The 17,246-nt window shown below is 37.6% G+C and overlaps 1 protein-coding gene across 2 annotated transcripts in view; it reads right to left on the reverse strand.

Moving 5' to 3' along the window:
- Window positions 1-17,221, reverse strand: part of RSBN1L (round spermatid basic protein 1 like) — an 87,236-nt gene extending 70,015 nt beyond the window's left edge. Inside the window, exon 1 of one of the 2 annotated variants that reach the window (XM_070787206.1) lies at window positions 16,610-17,221. In XM_070787206.1, coding sequence (XP_070643307.1) covers window positions 16,610-17,174 — 565 coding nt within the window. In that variant the 5' untranslated portion in view covers window positions 17,175-17,221. The remainder of the gene's footprint in view (window positions 1-16,609) is intronic. The other variant, XM_019958617.2, reaches the window with a different exon arrangement.
- Between the last annotated feature and the right edge of the window lie 25 nt (window positions 17,222-17,246).

Consider the following 17,246-nt stretch of genomic DNA (forward strand, 5'->3'; position numbering starts at 1 on the left):
TCCAATCCTTAGCTATTGTAAATAGTGCTTCTATGAACATAAGGGTGCATTTATCTTTTCTAATTACAATTTTGTTATAATATGGTAATTGTGATCATTCAAGGTTAGTCCAACATTAAATCAGTATCACCCACACAGTTCATCTTTTCTGTTTCTCACGCCACCAATACCTGTCTCTTGTGCTCATCTGACAACCTACCCATTGTTGGCGAGCTGCTCGTCAACTTCTCATCTCATTATCACTTTTCTGCTGTTTTCACATTTGAAATAACCTGCCAAAACTTTCCTAAACTACAATCAGACATCTCTTCTGAGCAGGCAAAAACCGCTGAAATGTAGTGCAACTCATTCATTTCCCAAATTACAGAGTACCCAGAGGTTGAAGGCCTGACCTGAAACAAGATAATCACAGCCCCAGATTCCAGAGAGCTTACAGTCCAGTGAAGAAGACAATTAAACAAGAAACTGAAAACACAACCCTCAGATTGGGAAAAAAAAATATTTGCAAATGAAGTAACTGACAAGGGGATTAATCTCCAAATCACACAAACATCCCAGGCAGCTCAGTATCACGAAAAGAAACAATCCAATCAAAAAAAAAATGGACGAAAGGTCCAAACAGACATTTCTCCAGAGAAGACATACAGATGATTAAAAAGCATATGAAAAGATGCTCAACGTCACTATTACAGAAATGCAAATCAAAACTGCAATGAAGTATTAATATTACCTCACATTGGTCAGAATGTCCATCACTAAAAAATCTAAAAACAATAAACACTGGAGAGGGTCTGGAGAAAAGGGAACCCTCCTACACTGTTGGTGGGAATGTAGAGCGATACAAGCAGTACGGAGGATAGTATGGAGGTTCCTCAAAAAGCGAAAAATAGGGCTACCACAGGATCCAGCAATCCCACTCCTGGGCATATATTGGGAGAAAACCGTAATTTGCAAATCTGAAAAGATGCAAGCACCACAGTGTTCACAGTAGCCAGGACATGGAAGCAACATTTAAATGTGCATCAAAAGAGGAATGGATAAAGAAGACATGGTACATATATACAATGGAGTATTATTCATCCATTAAAAAAAATGAAAGAATGCCATTTGCAGCATCATGGATAGATCTAGAGATTATCACAGTAAGTGAAGTCAGACAGAGAAAAACAAATACATGATATTGCTTAATGTAGAATCTAAAGGCTACAAATGAACTTACCTACAAAACAGAAACAGAAATACAATTACAGAAAACAAACTTATGGTTATTAGGAGGTAAGTGGGGTAGGGGGAGGAATACATTGGAAAATGGACTGACAGGCACACACTGCTATATGTAAAACAGAAAACTAATGAGGACCGACTGTAGAGCACAGGGCACTCTATTCAATACCTCTCTTAATGGTCTATATGGGAAAAAAAATCTAAAAAAGTGGATATACGTAAAACAGATTCACATATACCTGAAATTAACACCAAACTGTAAACCAACTATACTCCAATAAAAATTAAAAAAAAAAAAATAAAGTGAAGAAACTCAGGACAGGATGCAAAGAGACATGAGAAGCGACAGCAAGGAAACCTAATGTGGTTTAGAGTAGCAAAGGCATCTCTTTCAAGTTGAGTCTGAAAAGATGAGTATGTGGAGTAGAAGTGTGGAACTAGGGATGGAAGGATAATGGATGGAGAAAGTTCTAGGCAGCAAGGAGCACAGAGCAGAAGCTAAAGATTAAATGAGAATATAAATTATCCAGAACCTTAGAAGACATTTTAAAGAATTTTAACATTATCTTATAAACAAGAAAGTGACATGATCAAACACGCATTTAGATCCCTAGTTATAACTTAGGCTGTAGAATGAAGAATGAATTCAAATATCATAGATGTGAGGTACAGAACCCAATGAGGAAGGAGTTATACAATAATTTAGGTTAGAGCTAATTAGGTTTGAGATTAATTAGCCTTCAACTAATTCTAATAGAAAGGAAGGAGTAAAAGTAGATAGATGTGAAAGAGTGGCTAGAAGTGAAAAGACTTATCTTCAAGTCTGATAAAGGAGAAGTGCAGAATCAAGTTTTCAAACTTGAGCATTAAGATAAGGTGCATACACAGAAAGACAAATGTGGGTAAGGAAAAAAACTGAGGTGTGAACATATTACTCTTACAGTTAGTTCTATGGAACATCTAATAGTGGTGATGTGAAGGAGACAACTGAATACACATATCTAAAACTCTGGACTAAGCTAAAATTTGAGGAGTGCCAACAAGAGACACTAGAAAACTAACAGGGTCATGAACAAAGCCAGAGAGATTACTGTAAAACGGTTTTACATTAAGTAAAAAAGATAACTGTAAAAACTAAAGCAAATGTTAAAACGGCTACAGCAGAGATAAGGAAAATGGCAGGGGAGGCTAAAACGGGAAGGACAAATGGAACGTAAATGGTTAAACTGAGGACCAGAGTAAAGGTAAAGGGACCATGTCTAATCTTGGGGTCTTCAGAAGCCTTTTCAAAACTGGACAGCTGGTTACCTGAGATCTAATGATCTTAGATTATTTACTCCTCACAGAAAAAGCCCTCCACGTACATATACAAAAGCACACACATGCTAACTGGACAAACTCTCCAATCTGCATAACAACATTTTTAAACCTTATTCATGGACTCACTACTAATTTGAGATGCATCTGATAACAGAACTCTAACAGGGTACTTGCCTGCATCTTAAACTCACATCCATCTTTGTGGACCAGTTCTGTTACAGCGGTACCCAACATTTTTCAATAAATGCTCATTCTCTTCATCTGAAACCATATAACAACATGTAAATCCTCCTTTCTTGCTATATATTTGAAAACCATGATGTCCTATCACACATTCCCTCTTAAACTTTTTTTTGCCTTTTCATGTCCAGGAGTACCAATCATTTTACCACTAAAGTCACTTCAATTCTCTACTACAATTGTCTCAAATATTCCTGACTCTAATTTTCCCAGCTGACCCATCCTATACAATGCTACCAAATTAATGTCCCTAAAATACCAATTTGAATATATTATCCTCCTACTTAAACAATTTTTCATCAAAACCCAGTTCATTTACTTGGCAAACTATCTCAACAATGCAAAGTACAATTCTGGATCAAGGAGATATTGAAAACATAAACACAGTTTACACAGTAGTTTAGAGCTACATCTTTGAAGTCAAACTATCTAAAGACCTATTTTATATTCCTCAGCAAGTTACTTACTCTGAGCTTCCATAAAGCACTTTCAAAAGGTTACTATCTAACTAAACTCTAAAAATGTAAAATTTAAATCTATGTAAAGTATAGTATGGAGAAGGCAATGGCATCCCACTCCAGTGCTCTTGCCTGGAGAGTACAGTATAGTTCTAAGTTGCTAAGTATAGTTCTATAAATGGTAACTCTTGTCCTTATTACTGTTGTTTCTGTACTCAAGAAGTTTATATTCTAGCTCAAATTGCACCTAAGTACTCATTGCATCAGCTTGCAGCCTGTCTCAAAAAAGGCAGACAGAATTTATTAATTCTGATATTTTCATTATCCTCAAAAGAGAAAACTGAAAAATGCTATTTATTCCCTTAAGATATAAAGTTCATCAGCAAATTATGCCAGAAAATAAATCAAGGACATGCACTTTCCAGAATATTACTTCACATGTCAAAGCAGACAAAGTGGCTCTGAATTAAATAATATGTAAAGAAAATATATATATCTGTTCTTTAAAAAAGCTGACAAGAGCAGCTACTGAAATTTACACTGCGAAGAGGACAGATAAAATCAATTTCTTAATGAAAAAGTACTATTTACTTTCTTTAATCAGATACAAGGCAAAGATCATAAAATGGCTAAAACAATAGCTGTTGTGAAGGAACTAACATAATCCAATTAATAAACAGGAACTCATATAGGCATATACTCAATTCATATTAACCCAAAGAGGACATAATGGAATAGAGATTATAATTTTGAAATATATGTATTTAACCCTATTAATGTTACAGTTATTATGTTTAAAAAAACAGGGCTTTTCTACTATACTTGATAAAGGCTTGAAAAGAACAAAAAAGACAGAGAAATTGGAAAACATAAACTAAATGAAATGCAAGCACTAAATATAAAAAGGAAAAAGGCAAACAAACTACACTCATCATAGTCTAATTGCCTTTAAGTAGGGTTGTTCATTAGAAATCACATCTGGAGCTTTAGAGAAAAAAACACCACCACCACCGGGGCATTTGTTATTTTTCAGAAAATTCCAAGATAACTCGAATGTGCATCTGGAAAATAGGAAACTAAGATGTATATAGTATTACTGACTAAACTCCAGATTTTGTTCAAATTTCACAACTTTTTATGCTACTGTCCATTATTTTGTTCTCATAACTTGACCAAGTTTCCACATTTTATTTAGTTGCATTGAGCAGCTTCAGCTGCATGCAACAAATGCTGATAAAACTCGTTTCATTTTTATCCTGTTAACAAACATTTTCTGATTTTCTTTGTTATGGCTTCTTAGATACAGACATCATTTAAAGGTGGACATTTAATTTCCAAACACATGGGTTTTTTAAGCATCTTTGGTGTTAATTTCACATTTAAATGCTTTCATTTTTATAATCACCCTCTGTGGTTTTTGGTCTTTTAACTTTACTGAGGTTTTTTTCAATAGCTAAGTCAAAGATCTCTCTGGGTAAATGTCACATTGCTGGAAAAATGTGGGTTTATTTCAAATATCTTTTGATACTGATTTCTAACATAATTCCACAGTGATATGAGAAGCAGGCTCTGTATGATATCAATACGTTTAGACCATGAAATATTTGCACCTTGCTTTATGTCCCTGGATATGTTTCAGTGTCTCCTGGTTTACAGTCAATGGGAACTTGAATAGAATTTGTATCCTGCTGTTGTGTGAAAATTCTATACATCTTAATTATGTTGAATTGGGTCCTAGTGCTTTTACTATATCCTTCTACTTTTCTATTCATATCTATTACCTTTGGAGAGTCTGATATTGAAACTCCGACTAAAAATCTTTATTTGTCTACTTAAAAATATTGTAATATATACTGGAACTATATGTAACTTTGTTCTGTATGTTCCAAGTTTCCTGTAAATGTGTTATCAAACTTTCATAATTTAAAAAATAATTTTTATAAAGTCAATAGGGGCTGTTTATTTTTGGTTCATTTACCAATACTGTAACAGATTATCAATTACAGTAACCAGATGATAACAATCAATATTTAAATAAAAGCATGCTGAAAGCAGTTTTCCAAAATTTAAACTATTATGAATTAAGAATTCAAGAAAGGTATTTACCATAAGATTCTATTCATATCGACGGATTTACAGTATTTACCTTGGCACACAAAGCACCCAAAGTATATAAAAATAGACAGCCAAATTTTAACCTAAATATAAGAGTAGCAATTTACTCTGAATTTACCACCCCCAAAACTAATTTATTTTTTATTTAGAAATAGTTTGGCATCATTTTAACCCCCAATGAAATGGCTAAAAAATAGAGGAAAACAATAGAATGGGAAAGACTACAGATCTCTTCAAGAAAATAAGACATACCAAGGGAACTTTTCATGCAAAGATGGGCTCAATAAAGGACAGAAATGGTATGGACCGCACAGAAGCAGAAGATATTAAGAAGAGGTGACAAGAATACACAGAAGAACTGTACAAAAAAGATCTCACAACCCAGATATTCACAATGGTGTGATCACTCACCTAGAGCCAGACATCCTGGAATGTGAAATCAAGTGGGCCTTAGAAAGCATCACTACGAACAAAGCTAGTGGAGGTGATGGAATTCCAGTTGAGCTATTTCAAATCCTAAAAGATGATGCTGTCAAAGTGCTGTACTCAATATGCCAGCAAATTTGGAAAACTCAACAGTGGCCACAGGACTGGAAAAAGTCAGTTTTCATTCCAATCCCAAAGAAAGGCAATGCCAAAGAATGCTCAAACTACCGCACAATTCCACTCATCTCACATGCTAGTAAAGTAATGCTCAAAATTCTCCAAGCCAGGCTTCAGCAATACGTGAACCGTGAACTTCCAGATGTTCAAGATGGTTTTAGAAAAGGCAGAGGAACCAGAGATCAAATTGCCAACATCCACTGGATCACTGAAAAAGCAAAAGAGTTCCAGAAAAACATCTATTTCTGCTTTATTGACTATGCCAAAGCCTTTGACTGTGTGGATCACCACAAACTGTGGAAAATTCTGAAAGAGATGGGAATACCAGACCACCTGGCCTGCCTCTTGAGAAACCTGTATGCAGGTCAGGAAGCAACAGTTAGAACTGGACATGGAACAACAGACTGGTTCCAAATAGGAAAAGGGGTATGTCAAGGCTGTATATTGTCACACTGCTTATTTAACTTATATGCAGAGTACATCATGAGAAACACTGGGCTGGATGAAGCACAAGCTGGAATCAAATTGCCAGGAGAAATATCAATAACCTCAGATATGCAGATGACACCACCCTTATGGCAGAAAGTGAAGAGGAACTAAAGAGCCTCTTGATGAAAGTGAAAGAGGAGAGTGAAAAAGTTGGCTTAAAGCTCAACATTCAGAAAACTAGGAAAATGGCATCCAGTCCCATCACTTCATGGCAAATAGATGGGGAAACAGTGGAAACAGTGGCTGACTTTATTTTTTAGGGCTCCAAAATCACTGCAGATGGTGACTTGAGCCATGAAATTAAAAGACGCTTGCTCCTTGGAAGGAAAGTTATGACCAACCTAGATAGCATATTGAAAAGCAGAGACATTACTTTGTCAACAAAGGTCCATCTAGTCAAGGCTATGGTTTTTCCAATAGTCGTGTATGGATGTGAGAGTTGGACTATAAAGAAAGCTGAGTGCCAAAGAATTGATGCTTTTCAACTGTGGTATTGGAGAAGACTCTTGAGAGTCCCCTGGACTGCAAGGAGATCCGACCAGTCCATCTAAAGGAGATCAGTCCTGGGTGTTCATTGGAAGCTGAGGTTGAAGCTGAAAACTCCAATATTTTAGCCACCTGATGTGAAGAGCTGACTCCTTTGAAAAGACCCTGATGCTGGGAAAGACTGAGGGCAGGAGGAGAAGGGGACAACAGAGGATGAGATGGTTGGATGGCATCACCGACTCAATGGACATCAGTTTGGGTAAACTCCGGGAGATGGTGATGGACAGGGAGGCCTGGCGTGTTGCAGTTCATGGGATCACAAAGAATTGGACACGACTGAGAGAATGAACTGAACTGAACTGAAATGGCTAATTCAAGCAGGGATCATGAAGTAATACTAAAGTCATTAGGTAAAAGACAATTGGCAAAGTAAGTATTTGCAAAGTTTCACCCCACAGATTATAAACTAAATACAAGGTGAAAAATAAACGATTAAAATGGTGACACTGGTCATCTCAACCAAGTGATTAAATGTAACATGATTACTTACAGCAAAATCTGAATATTGCAGGCCTCCTGATGGGCTACAATACGAAGCACATCTGTGAAATATGCTTACCAAATCTATTTAATCTGAAATCAATCATGCCTTTAAACCTCACTTTCAGTTTATAAGAAATACAAAGGAACAAATTCAATACTACCACAATAAAGCAACTCTTTAAAAATCATAAAAATAGAAAAATCTATAACAAATATCTTAAACTAGTATTTTCAAAAAGTCAACTTATCATATAAAAAAGTAACCAGAATAATTTTAGATTAAAAAAAGAAAACAGAAAATGTTTCAGTACAATGAGGGGTTTGAGGGAAATTGGAAGAATTTATAAATGGACTGGCTATATTAAGTTTCTTAACTGTTCTATTATTATGGTTATGTAGTTAATTGTAGGACATGAGGGCTGGAATATTTAAGAATGTAGTGTCATGATGTCTACAATTCAGTTTCAAATGATTCAGTGAAAATATATGATAAAATATTAACAGAAGGAACGCAGTAAGGAAAATCTATACAATATCATCATGTTGTTCTTTCAACTTCTCTGAATTCTAAATTTTTTCATAATAAAAAGTTAGGGGAAAAATAATTTGTAAAAATAAAGTTCATCTTTACTCTCTTCCTGTTATCACAGTCTAAAAGGAAAAAAAATCAAGTTAACTGTGTAAAAAAGTAGGCTCAGATCTTAGCAGAGACAGGGTTGATTCAAATTCTTCACACATTAGCTATGCAATTCTGAAAAAGATAAACAAATCTCCAAGTATTAATGGAAAAATATTAAGCTAACACCATGGTACCCGATATGCACTCAGTAAAAGCCTTTTCTTTCTCCCACCAAACCCCTCATTTTTTTTCCCCCTATACTGATGTGGTTGAATGCACACTGACTTTGCAGGTATCTACATCAATTAGCTGTTATTGGAGTTTATTTTCTTACTTATTTAGTTTTCAGATACTACAGAGTTAACCTTAAAAATAACAACAATAAAACAACAAACCTAACCTAACATCTGGGGACTGCTGATGAAAATGTAAAATGGTGCGACTGATATAAAAAATACTTATGGGCAAATATAAATGTAACAATAATAATAATAAAATTATTATAGCATTCAACAATTCTACTTCTGAGGTATACACCCAAAAGAATTGAAAGCAGAGATTCAATTGGGTATCTGTACACCCTGCTCATAGCAGCATTATTCATTATAGCCAAAAAAACAGAAGAACTCAGGCATCTATCAAAGAATGAATGCATAAACCAAATGTGGTATATACATATAATGGAATATTACTCAGCCTTCAGAAAGGAAATTCTGACACATGCTGCAACATGGATGAACTCTGAAGACATTATGCTAAATGAAGTAAGTCTGTCACAAAAGGACAAATACTTCGATTCCACTCATACGAGGTACTTAAGAGTTATCACATTCAGACAGACACAAAGTAGAATGGTGGTGGGCTGGGGCTGGGGTGAGCAGTGGGGAAGAGAAAGAGGAGTAATTCTTTAAAGGGTATGGAGTTTCAATTTGGCAAGAAGAAAAAAGTTCTGAAAATGGCTGGTGCAGTGGTGGTAGTTGTATAACAATTTGAGTGTACTTAATGCAGTAAACTATACACTTAAGTATGACTAAAACTCTTGTATGCAAGACAGCAAATGAGACACAGATGTATAGAACAGTCTTCTGGACTCCGTGGGAGAGGGCGAGGGCGGGATGGTTTGGGAGAACGGCACTGAAACATGTAGAATATCATATGTGAAACAAATCGCCAGTCCAGGTTCGATGCAGGATACAGGATGCTCGGGGCTGGTGCACTGGGATGACTCAGAGGGATGGTATGGGGAGGGACGTGGGAGGGGGATTCAGGATGGGGAACACGTGTACACCCGTGGCAGATTCATGTCAACGTATGGCAAAACCAATACAATATTGTAAAGTAATTAGCCTCCAAAAATTAAATTATTAATTTAGAAAAAAGAATGTTAATTTCATGTTCTGTGTATTTTACTAGAATTTTTAAAAATAATTTTTGAAAAAGAATCTAAAAAATACATAAGCTTATTTATTTCAGGAGATACTGAAATACTGTTTCTGATAGTTTAGGAGTGGAAGAAAACTGCAGTCTTTAAAGTATTTGTTAAGTCACTCAGTCATGTCCAACTCTTTGCAGCCCCAGGGACTGTAATCCGCCAGGCTCCTGTGCCTATGGAATTTTCCAGGCAAGAATACTGGAGTGGCTTGCCATTTCCTACTCCAGAGTATCTTCCTGACCCAGAGATCCAATCCACATCTCTTAGGACTCCTGCATTGGCAGGCAGATTCTTTACCACTAGCACCACCTAGGAAGCCCCTCTTTAAAGTACCAATATATATACTGAATTGTTGAAATTTTACAAGCATTATTCTATAATGAAAAGAAAATTCAATGCTAATTATCTGGGGGTCAATGATATATATTCAGCATATGCTTTAAAATACTTGAGCAAAAAACAAACAGAAGTAGAGGAGAAGTAACAAAGCATGAATTGTAAATTGTTGGTAATTGTTGAAAACAGGATGATGGATAGACCCAGAAGACATATGGCTCTGGTTTCCTTAGTATTAAATTTTTTCATGATAAAAAGTTAAATATTTTCAACCTACAATTCAAAAAAATAATATGTATAAAGTTTAAAGTATTTAAAATAATGTTTAAAGAAATAAAAAATTACTTTTGTTGGTAAGAATGTACTTTTATTATTAATTCTCCTTAATGACACACACACAAAAATTTTACAGAAGCCACAATTATTTCATCAGAATTCTTTTTACTGTAGCTCAGTCGCTCATTCATGTCTGACTCTTTGCAACTCCATGGACTGCAGCAAGCCAGGCCTCCCTGTCTATCACCAACTCCCAGAGCTTACTCAAACTCATGTCCATTGAGTCGGTGACACCATCCAACCATCTCATCCTCTGTCATCCCCTTCTCTTCCTGCCTTCAATCTTTCCCAGCATCAGGGTCTTTTCCAACAAATCCGTTCTTCACATCAAGGGGCCAAAGTATTGGAGTTTCAGCTTCAGCATCAGTCCTTCCAATGAATATTCAGGACTGATCTCCTTTAGGATGGACTGGTTGGATCTCCTTGCAGTCCAAGGGACTCTCAAGAGTCTTCTCCAACACCACAGTTCAAAAGGATCAATTCTTCGGTGCTCAGCTTTCTTTATAGTCCAACTCTCACATCCATACATGACTACTGGAAAAACCATAGCTTTGACTAGACAGACCTTTGTTGGCAAAGTAATGTCTCTGCTTTTTAATATACCAAGTTGGTCATAGCTTTTCTTCCAAGGAGTAAACGTCTTTAATTTCATGGCTGCAGTCACCATCTGCAATGATTTTGGAGCCCCCAAAAATAGTCTCTCATTGTTTCCATTGTTTCCCCATCTATTTGCCATGAAGTGATGGGACCAGATGCCATGATCTTAGTTCTCTGAATGTTGAGTTTTAAACCAACTTTTTCACTCCCCTCTTTCACTTTTATCAAGAGGCTCTTTAGTTCTTCTTTGCTTTCTGCCATAAGGGTGGTGTCATCTGCATATCTGAGATTATTGATATTTCTCCTGGCAATCTTGATTTACTCTAAAACCAAGTACTATTTTTTCAATATCCTATTTATATAGTTTATCTGTAATTTGAATTTTTTTTTGATAGAAATGTGTTTATTTGAAATTTAAATTACACTGGTGAACCTGTATTTAATCTAGCTATCTTGCTGCTGTTGCTGCTAAGTCGCTTCAGTCATGTCCGACTCTGTGCAGCCCCATAGATCGCAGCCCACCAGGCTCCCCCATCCCTGGGATTCTCCAGGCAAAAACACTGGAGTGGGTTACCATTTCCTTCTCTAATGCATGAAAGTGAAAAGTGAAAGTGAAGTCGCTCAGTCGTGTCTGACTCTTAGCGACCCCATGGACTATAGCCCACCAGGCCCCTCCATCCATGGGATTTTCCAGGTAAGAGTACTGGAGTGGAGTGCCATTGCCTTCTCCATAATTTGAAATTTTTAATTCATTTGAGGATGGTGAAAAATGAATGAGTTACTGTTAACTGTAATATAAACTTCTGAAATATAAACTTCTTTGAACAAGTTAGTACGGCTCATACTAATACCAAAAATTCTCAGAAACCTGGATACCAATGGGAAAACTATATAGGTTATACCTACCCATGAATTAAGTGAAACTAAATGTCTCCAATGTCTTCTATAGGAAAGAAGAGTTAGGGACTAACATCCCTATAAATGCCTACAATATGCCAGGTTCATGTAATTTCACAGTGAAAAGGAATATCTATAGTAACAGAAGAGTATGAGCTCAAAAAGATTAAGTCATTTCACTAGTGTCCCACAAATAGGCACAAATCAAAATTAAGGCTAAAATTTAAGATCTTTTCTTGAAAAACAGACCCTAACGATAAAGGGAAGAAAAAAAAATTCGAAAATATAAATTCCATTTTTAATATAACTATGTGAAATTATAATTGTAACCTGAAATACAACTTACAAAGATAGAAAGCCGATGGTGGAATAAATGACCTGGCATAATGAAAGAAGGTTAATACAAATCCCTATAGAAAGAAATAATAAGAAACAACTCTGTTTACACCACAGTACCTCAGAAAGGCTTAGAAATTTGAGGTGCTGGGAGAGGCAAGATGACAGAACCATACTGCCTCACCCTCCCACCTCTCCACACGCCCCCCTCCCCCTCACACACACACTCCTAAGGGAATGAGAGGCATTCCGCAAAACTGAATCAAGAGTGTGGCTCCAGTCTCAGGGATGCCACACACAGAAAAAGGGAAAAATGACATGCTGGTATGAAAACAAGCAGATAAACTGAAAATTTATAAATCAGTGAGATTTGTAGCTTTCTTCTCATATCCAGCATTAGAACCCTAACATCAAAACTCATTACTTCTGCCAATCCTCTCCTCTCTCCATTATCCCATTTATATAGATGAACAGAAAAATGAAGGAAGAAACTGAAAAAGCCTTCTTACCCACCACCTAGAGGAAAACAGACAAAGAAAAGATAAAAAACAAGGGAGTTCATTAGTCACTAAGCTATGAGAGGGCTTCCCAGGTGGCTCAACAGTAAAAAAAATTCTGCCTGCGAATGCTAGAGACACAGATTCAATCCCTGGATCGGGAAGAACCCCTGTAGGAGCAAATGGCAACTCACTCCAGTATTCTTGCCTGGAAAATCCCATGGACAGAGAAGCCTGGGGGGCTACACAGTCTATGGGTTGCAAAGAGTCAGACAGGACTTAGTGACTGGGCACTCACACATGCTCATGCGTGCCCAGTGAGCTTTCAATCATTCTCCTGATTATAAAGGAACTGCTAAGGATCATACAGATCTGAAGAAAGCTCTGAGCAAAAAGAAAGAGACCAAAACAAACAGAAAAGAAAGTTAGAGGAAGCAGATACAATGCAAGGCATGGAAGAACATGCCAAAGAAACTGTAATTAATATCCTTCAAGAGGTAACAGAAGATGCTGTACCTGTGAAAAAGAAATAAAATGCTATAATACGGACAGAGAAGAGTTCATAAAACATTTTTTTAAAAAAAGACATCTGAAATTTTAAAACTTGGTTAAAGGATTGAAATCTCCCAAATAGAACAGATGACAGCTGTTTGGAGATCAAAGTTCTCAACGTCAATACTGGAAGCCAGGCAATAAGGTAACACTTCCAAACTTTTAAGGGAAAATAATTTCCAATACAGAAATCTCTCAACAGTCCAACAGTCAAGTGTGAGGGTAGAAATAAACCTTCCCAAGCCAAAATGAAGAAACAAACCAAAAGGAAGGCATGGGATCCAGGAAAAAAGGACTCAACAAAAGTGAAACAAACTCCCAGAATGTCCCAAGATGACAGCTTTGAGGCAGGCTTAAACACAGAACAAACCAGAATAAAGCGGGAAGAAAGACAGCTATAGAAGGGATGACTACAGGAATAAATGGAACTGCTAAGTTTATCTGACAGATTTGACCATGTGGAAAATTGTACTGAGAAGCATTTTATAGAGCTGCTAGAGGGCAGAGAGAGACAAAACTTAGCAAATGAAAAAACAAAGTATGGAAAACAAAAGGTTACACGATAAAATAAAAATCACAGTAAACTACTATCTCACCCGTGACAAATATTTGGTCAGAATAATTCAGGTTAAGAGTATATAAGAATACTCTTAACCTGAATTTAATCTAAAATTGCAGAATAAGAGTATTAGAAAGATAAAGAAAAAGCCTAGTTTGAAAAATCTTTGAACATCTATCCCTTTAAAATCACTGATATTTACATATATCAAATTATTCAATTCTAAGGAAAGCCTCTATTTTCATTAAATTCTGTAACTACACTTTCAAGGCAAAAAATTAGTGAAATGCCCTGATTTTGTCTTGGGATCCTTTGCAAGGTCATTCTTAAGGAAGTAAGTTAATAAAGGCAAAGCAAAAATGCTAACAAAAATCAGAAAATTAATACAAGTTTTATTGGTTACCAGATTCAGTTAAAGCAGCTTACTATCTAGTAATATGCCTGTTCTATTTTTTGCTATAAGTTAAATGGCGGACACCAGCAAATATTCACTTTTATCTTCTACGCTTATCAGTTAATAATTTATTCAGTCTTACAGGAAAATGGGCTGTGACCTCTTTAGTAGATTACATCTTTATACAGCAAAACTTGGTTATTCATAGTTTTAAAAATCTAAGATGTTTTCCACTTTTTCTTTTTATAAGAAAGAAATTTAACTTTTACTTGATGACTCAGGCTATCATGCAAGTCAGCTCCAGCACTATGACAAGATGGCCTCAGAGTTTTTAGGTGTGTGAGGCATCAGTCCTTATACTTAATGGACCTAGACTGGTAAATTTTTATAATCCCCCTGTCCATCACTTTTAACTTTCAGATATGCTGTCAACGGATATGTCCTCAATCTGGACTGACCCATCTTTTATAAAGGGTTTAAAAAAAAATCATGCTTCTGACTCAAGTAACATTAAAATGCCCTACTTTTCACACACACACATACACACCCTTTCATTTAATCCAAATAACTTCTGCTGGAATGGTAGCCAATGTGAAAATGCAGCAGTTCTGACCGAAAACTTATAAAAAAAAAAATTCTACTAATAAATACAGGAGCTTAATTGTTTAATGGAGTTTGGGGGCTCGATCAGATTTTCATCATGAAATTTACCATCAAGACACTAAAAGCAATCCTCCTCACTGACTTAGTTTTTTCTCTATAAAAACAGCATTTCCATCCAAGAAAGAGAAGAAAATTTTACCATAGTGTTACTATCTAGTCACTACTCAAAAAACCTATAAATCATGAAAAAACATCTTAATGTAAAAGCTATCATTGCTTATATTCAGGCTTAACAATGTAAGCTATAGCCTTCAACAGAGGATTCTAAATGCAATTTAAGATTAGAAAACATTTTCTTTAACAGCCATTTCACTTTAAAAGTGATTTATGTGCTCCATTTTTTGAATCAGAATTATTAAAGAATGCTTATTTATTTTCAGCCATTCCATGTTATATCCATATTCACTTCCTCAAAAAACTTAGAAGTGCAATTACACTGTTGACACATTACAAGTAAGACTAATATTGAGCTGTAAACGCGGACTTCCAGGCACTTTCAACTTTTAAACATAATTATTCAAACAAAATTGCTTTAAAACAAAAATCACCTAAAATCTCAGACTAAAAGTAGTATAAATCCCATCCTCAAAACCACTTTTCTAGAAACAAAACTCTCCAAAGCTATGAGATCCTTTATCTTGTGCCAGAGTACCTGATGGCTATGCTGAGATATCAAAAATTTACTACAGGCAGACCATCGACGTAACACTGTTGTTACATACTCATGTGCAGCATTTTGTAAAACTGTGAAAAAATACAGAGAACTTTTCATGATCTAAGGTACCATTAGATTAGTAATGTTAAAAGTGCTTGACATTTCATTTTTTTCCTAAAACATACTTTGACAATACCGTGTATCAATGTACATTTATAATAAAGATCATTACATGCTTTCAGCTTTTGATCACATAAAAACCTAATTTTCAACCAGTCTCCACGTGTACCACTCTCAAAACATTGTGCATGAAATGGCTAAACGGGACTATCTATTTTACAAAAATACTTTCTGAAAATTATATATGTTTAGCCTACATTTTAAAAGAAGACAGTGTAGTCCTGTCTGCAAAGACTGCTTAAGAATGTGCCTTTCTCACAAGAGCGTAAAGCAATTATCCTCCATTTAAAAATAAATTAAAAAAAAAAAATAAAGAGTAAAGAGTCTGCCATTCTCTGATGCTAAAACATTCTGCAGCCAAGAATATGGTCTGGCCAAAAAAAAGTCAATGTTCCTGATTTTATCACTTGCTGCAAGAAAGGGGAAAAAAAAAGAATATGGCTGAAAATTCTTTTTGAAGGGTGGTATTTCAAACAGGACCACTCAAAATACTCAAGGGAGAGGAGTGTGGAGGGAGGGTACCTTATGAAACAGCACACTCCAGGCCCTGCACACTACCTCATTTCCCTAATAGGGATGAAAAGCTCAGGCCTCTGGTAGCTTCCAGCTGACGCCAATGGTCTCCACACCCCTTTTCTTGATAGGATTTTCTGGCGTTGGGAGCCAGTGTCACAAATATAAATTCGTGACCATGTCTAAACGGTCTAATAATCAAGCACATCTTTTACAAAACTAAACCTTTCCCGATCCCGTTCCCTCAAATCTCCCTCCATAGCCAAACACACCCAGGCGGGTCCTCTAAATCGAGTTCTACAAACCCTGCCGCGCATTAACTAGGAGGCAAAAACGATACAGAAAATGAGTTTCGGCCATTCCCCACTCTGCGACCGAAATTACAGGCTCCATTTCCTGTCCCCACGGGGACCGCAAAACAGCCTGCAGTGAACGGGAAGCCCCCCGCCCGCTCCCGGCTGGCGCACGCGACCCCCGCACGCCCCCAGCCCGCGCCCCGCGGGCGCGAGCTCGTGCCTGGGACCCCGGGCGCCCTCCCCTCCCCCCTGCCGGCTTCGGCACCCACCTCGCGGCAGCGCCTTCATCTCCCCGTTCTCCTCGCGGGAGGCCCCGCCAGCTTCGCCCGCCCCGCCGAGACCGTGCCTCCTCCTTTCCTTCTCTCGCTTCTCCTTGGGTCTGCGCGGCTTGGCGCTGGCCGAGGCGGCGGCGGCGGGCACCAGGAGATGGTGAGGCTGAGCGTGTAGCAGCGTAGGAGGCACCAGCAGTTTGCGCGGCACCGGCTGAGAGGAGGAAGCAGAGACAGAGGAGGGGACGGCCGTGCCAGCGGAGAAGGAGAAATTGCTCCGAGCAGACGACGGGGAGGGGGCAGCGGACAGAGCGGCAAAGCTCCAAGACCCAGGGCTGCCATAGCTCTGAGGCGAAGGTGCGGCGGGAGACTGCAGCTGCCTGCTGTTACCGCTGCTCGCTCCTTCTCCGTTCAGTCTACGCGGCGCCTTCTTCTCCTCAGTCCGGATCTTCTTGGCGGACAGAGGACCCGGCGGGTCCCGGGATGGGGCTTGCAGTTTGCCAAACGATTCTTTCTCCGAGACGGCGGCGGGGGTGCCTTGCATTAGGCTCGGCGGTTCCGCCATTTTGCGCTCCTGTTGTATTTACTCTCCTCCGCTCCCGGGCGCGGGGCAGGGGCGGGCTCTCCTTGGGGGGCG

Source organism: Bos indicus, chromosome 4, assembly GCF_029378745.1.
Source record: "Bos indicus isolate NIAB-ARS_2022 breed Sahiwal x Tharparkar chromosome 4, NIAB-ARS_B.indTharparkar_mat_pri_1.0, whole genome shotgun sequence".
Lineage (NCBI taxonomy): Eukaryota > Metazoa > Chordata > Mammalia > Artiodactyla > Bovidae > Bos > Bos indicus.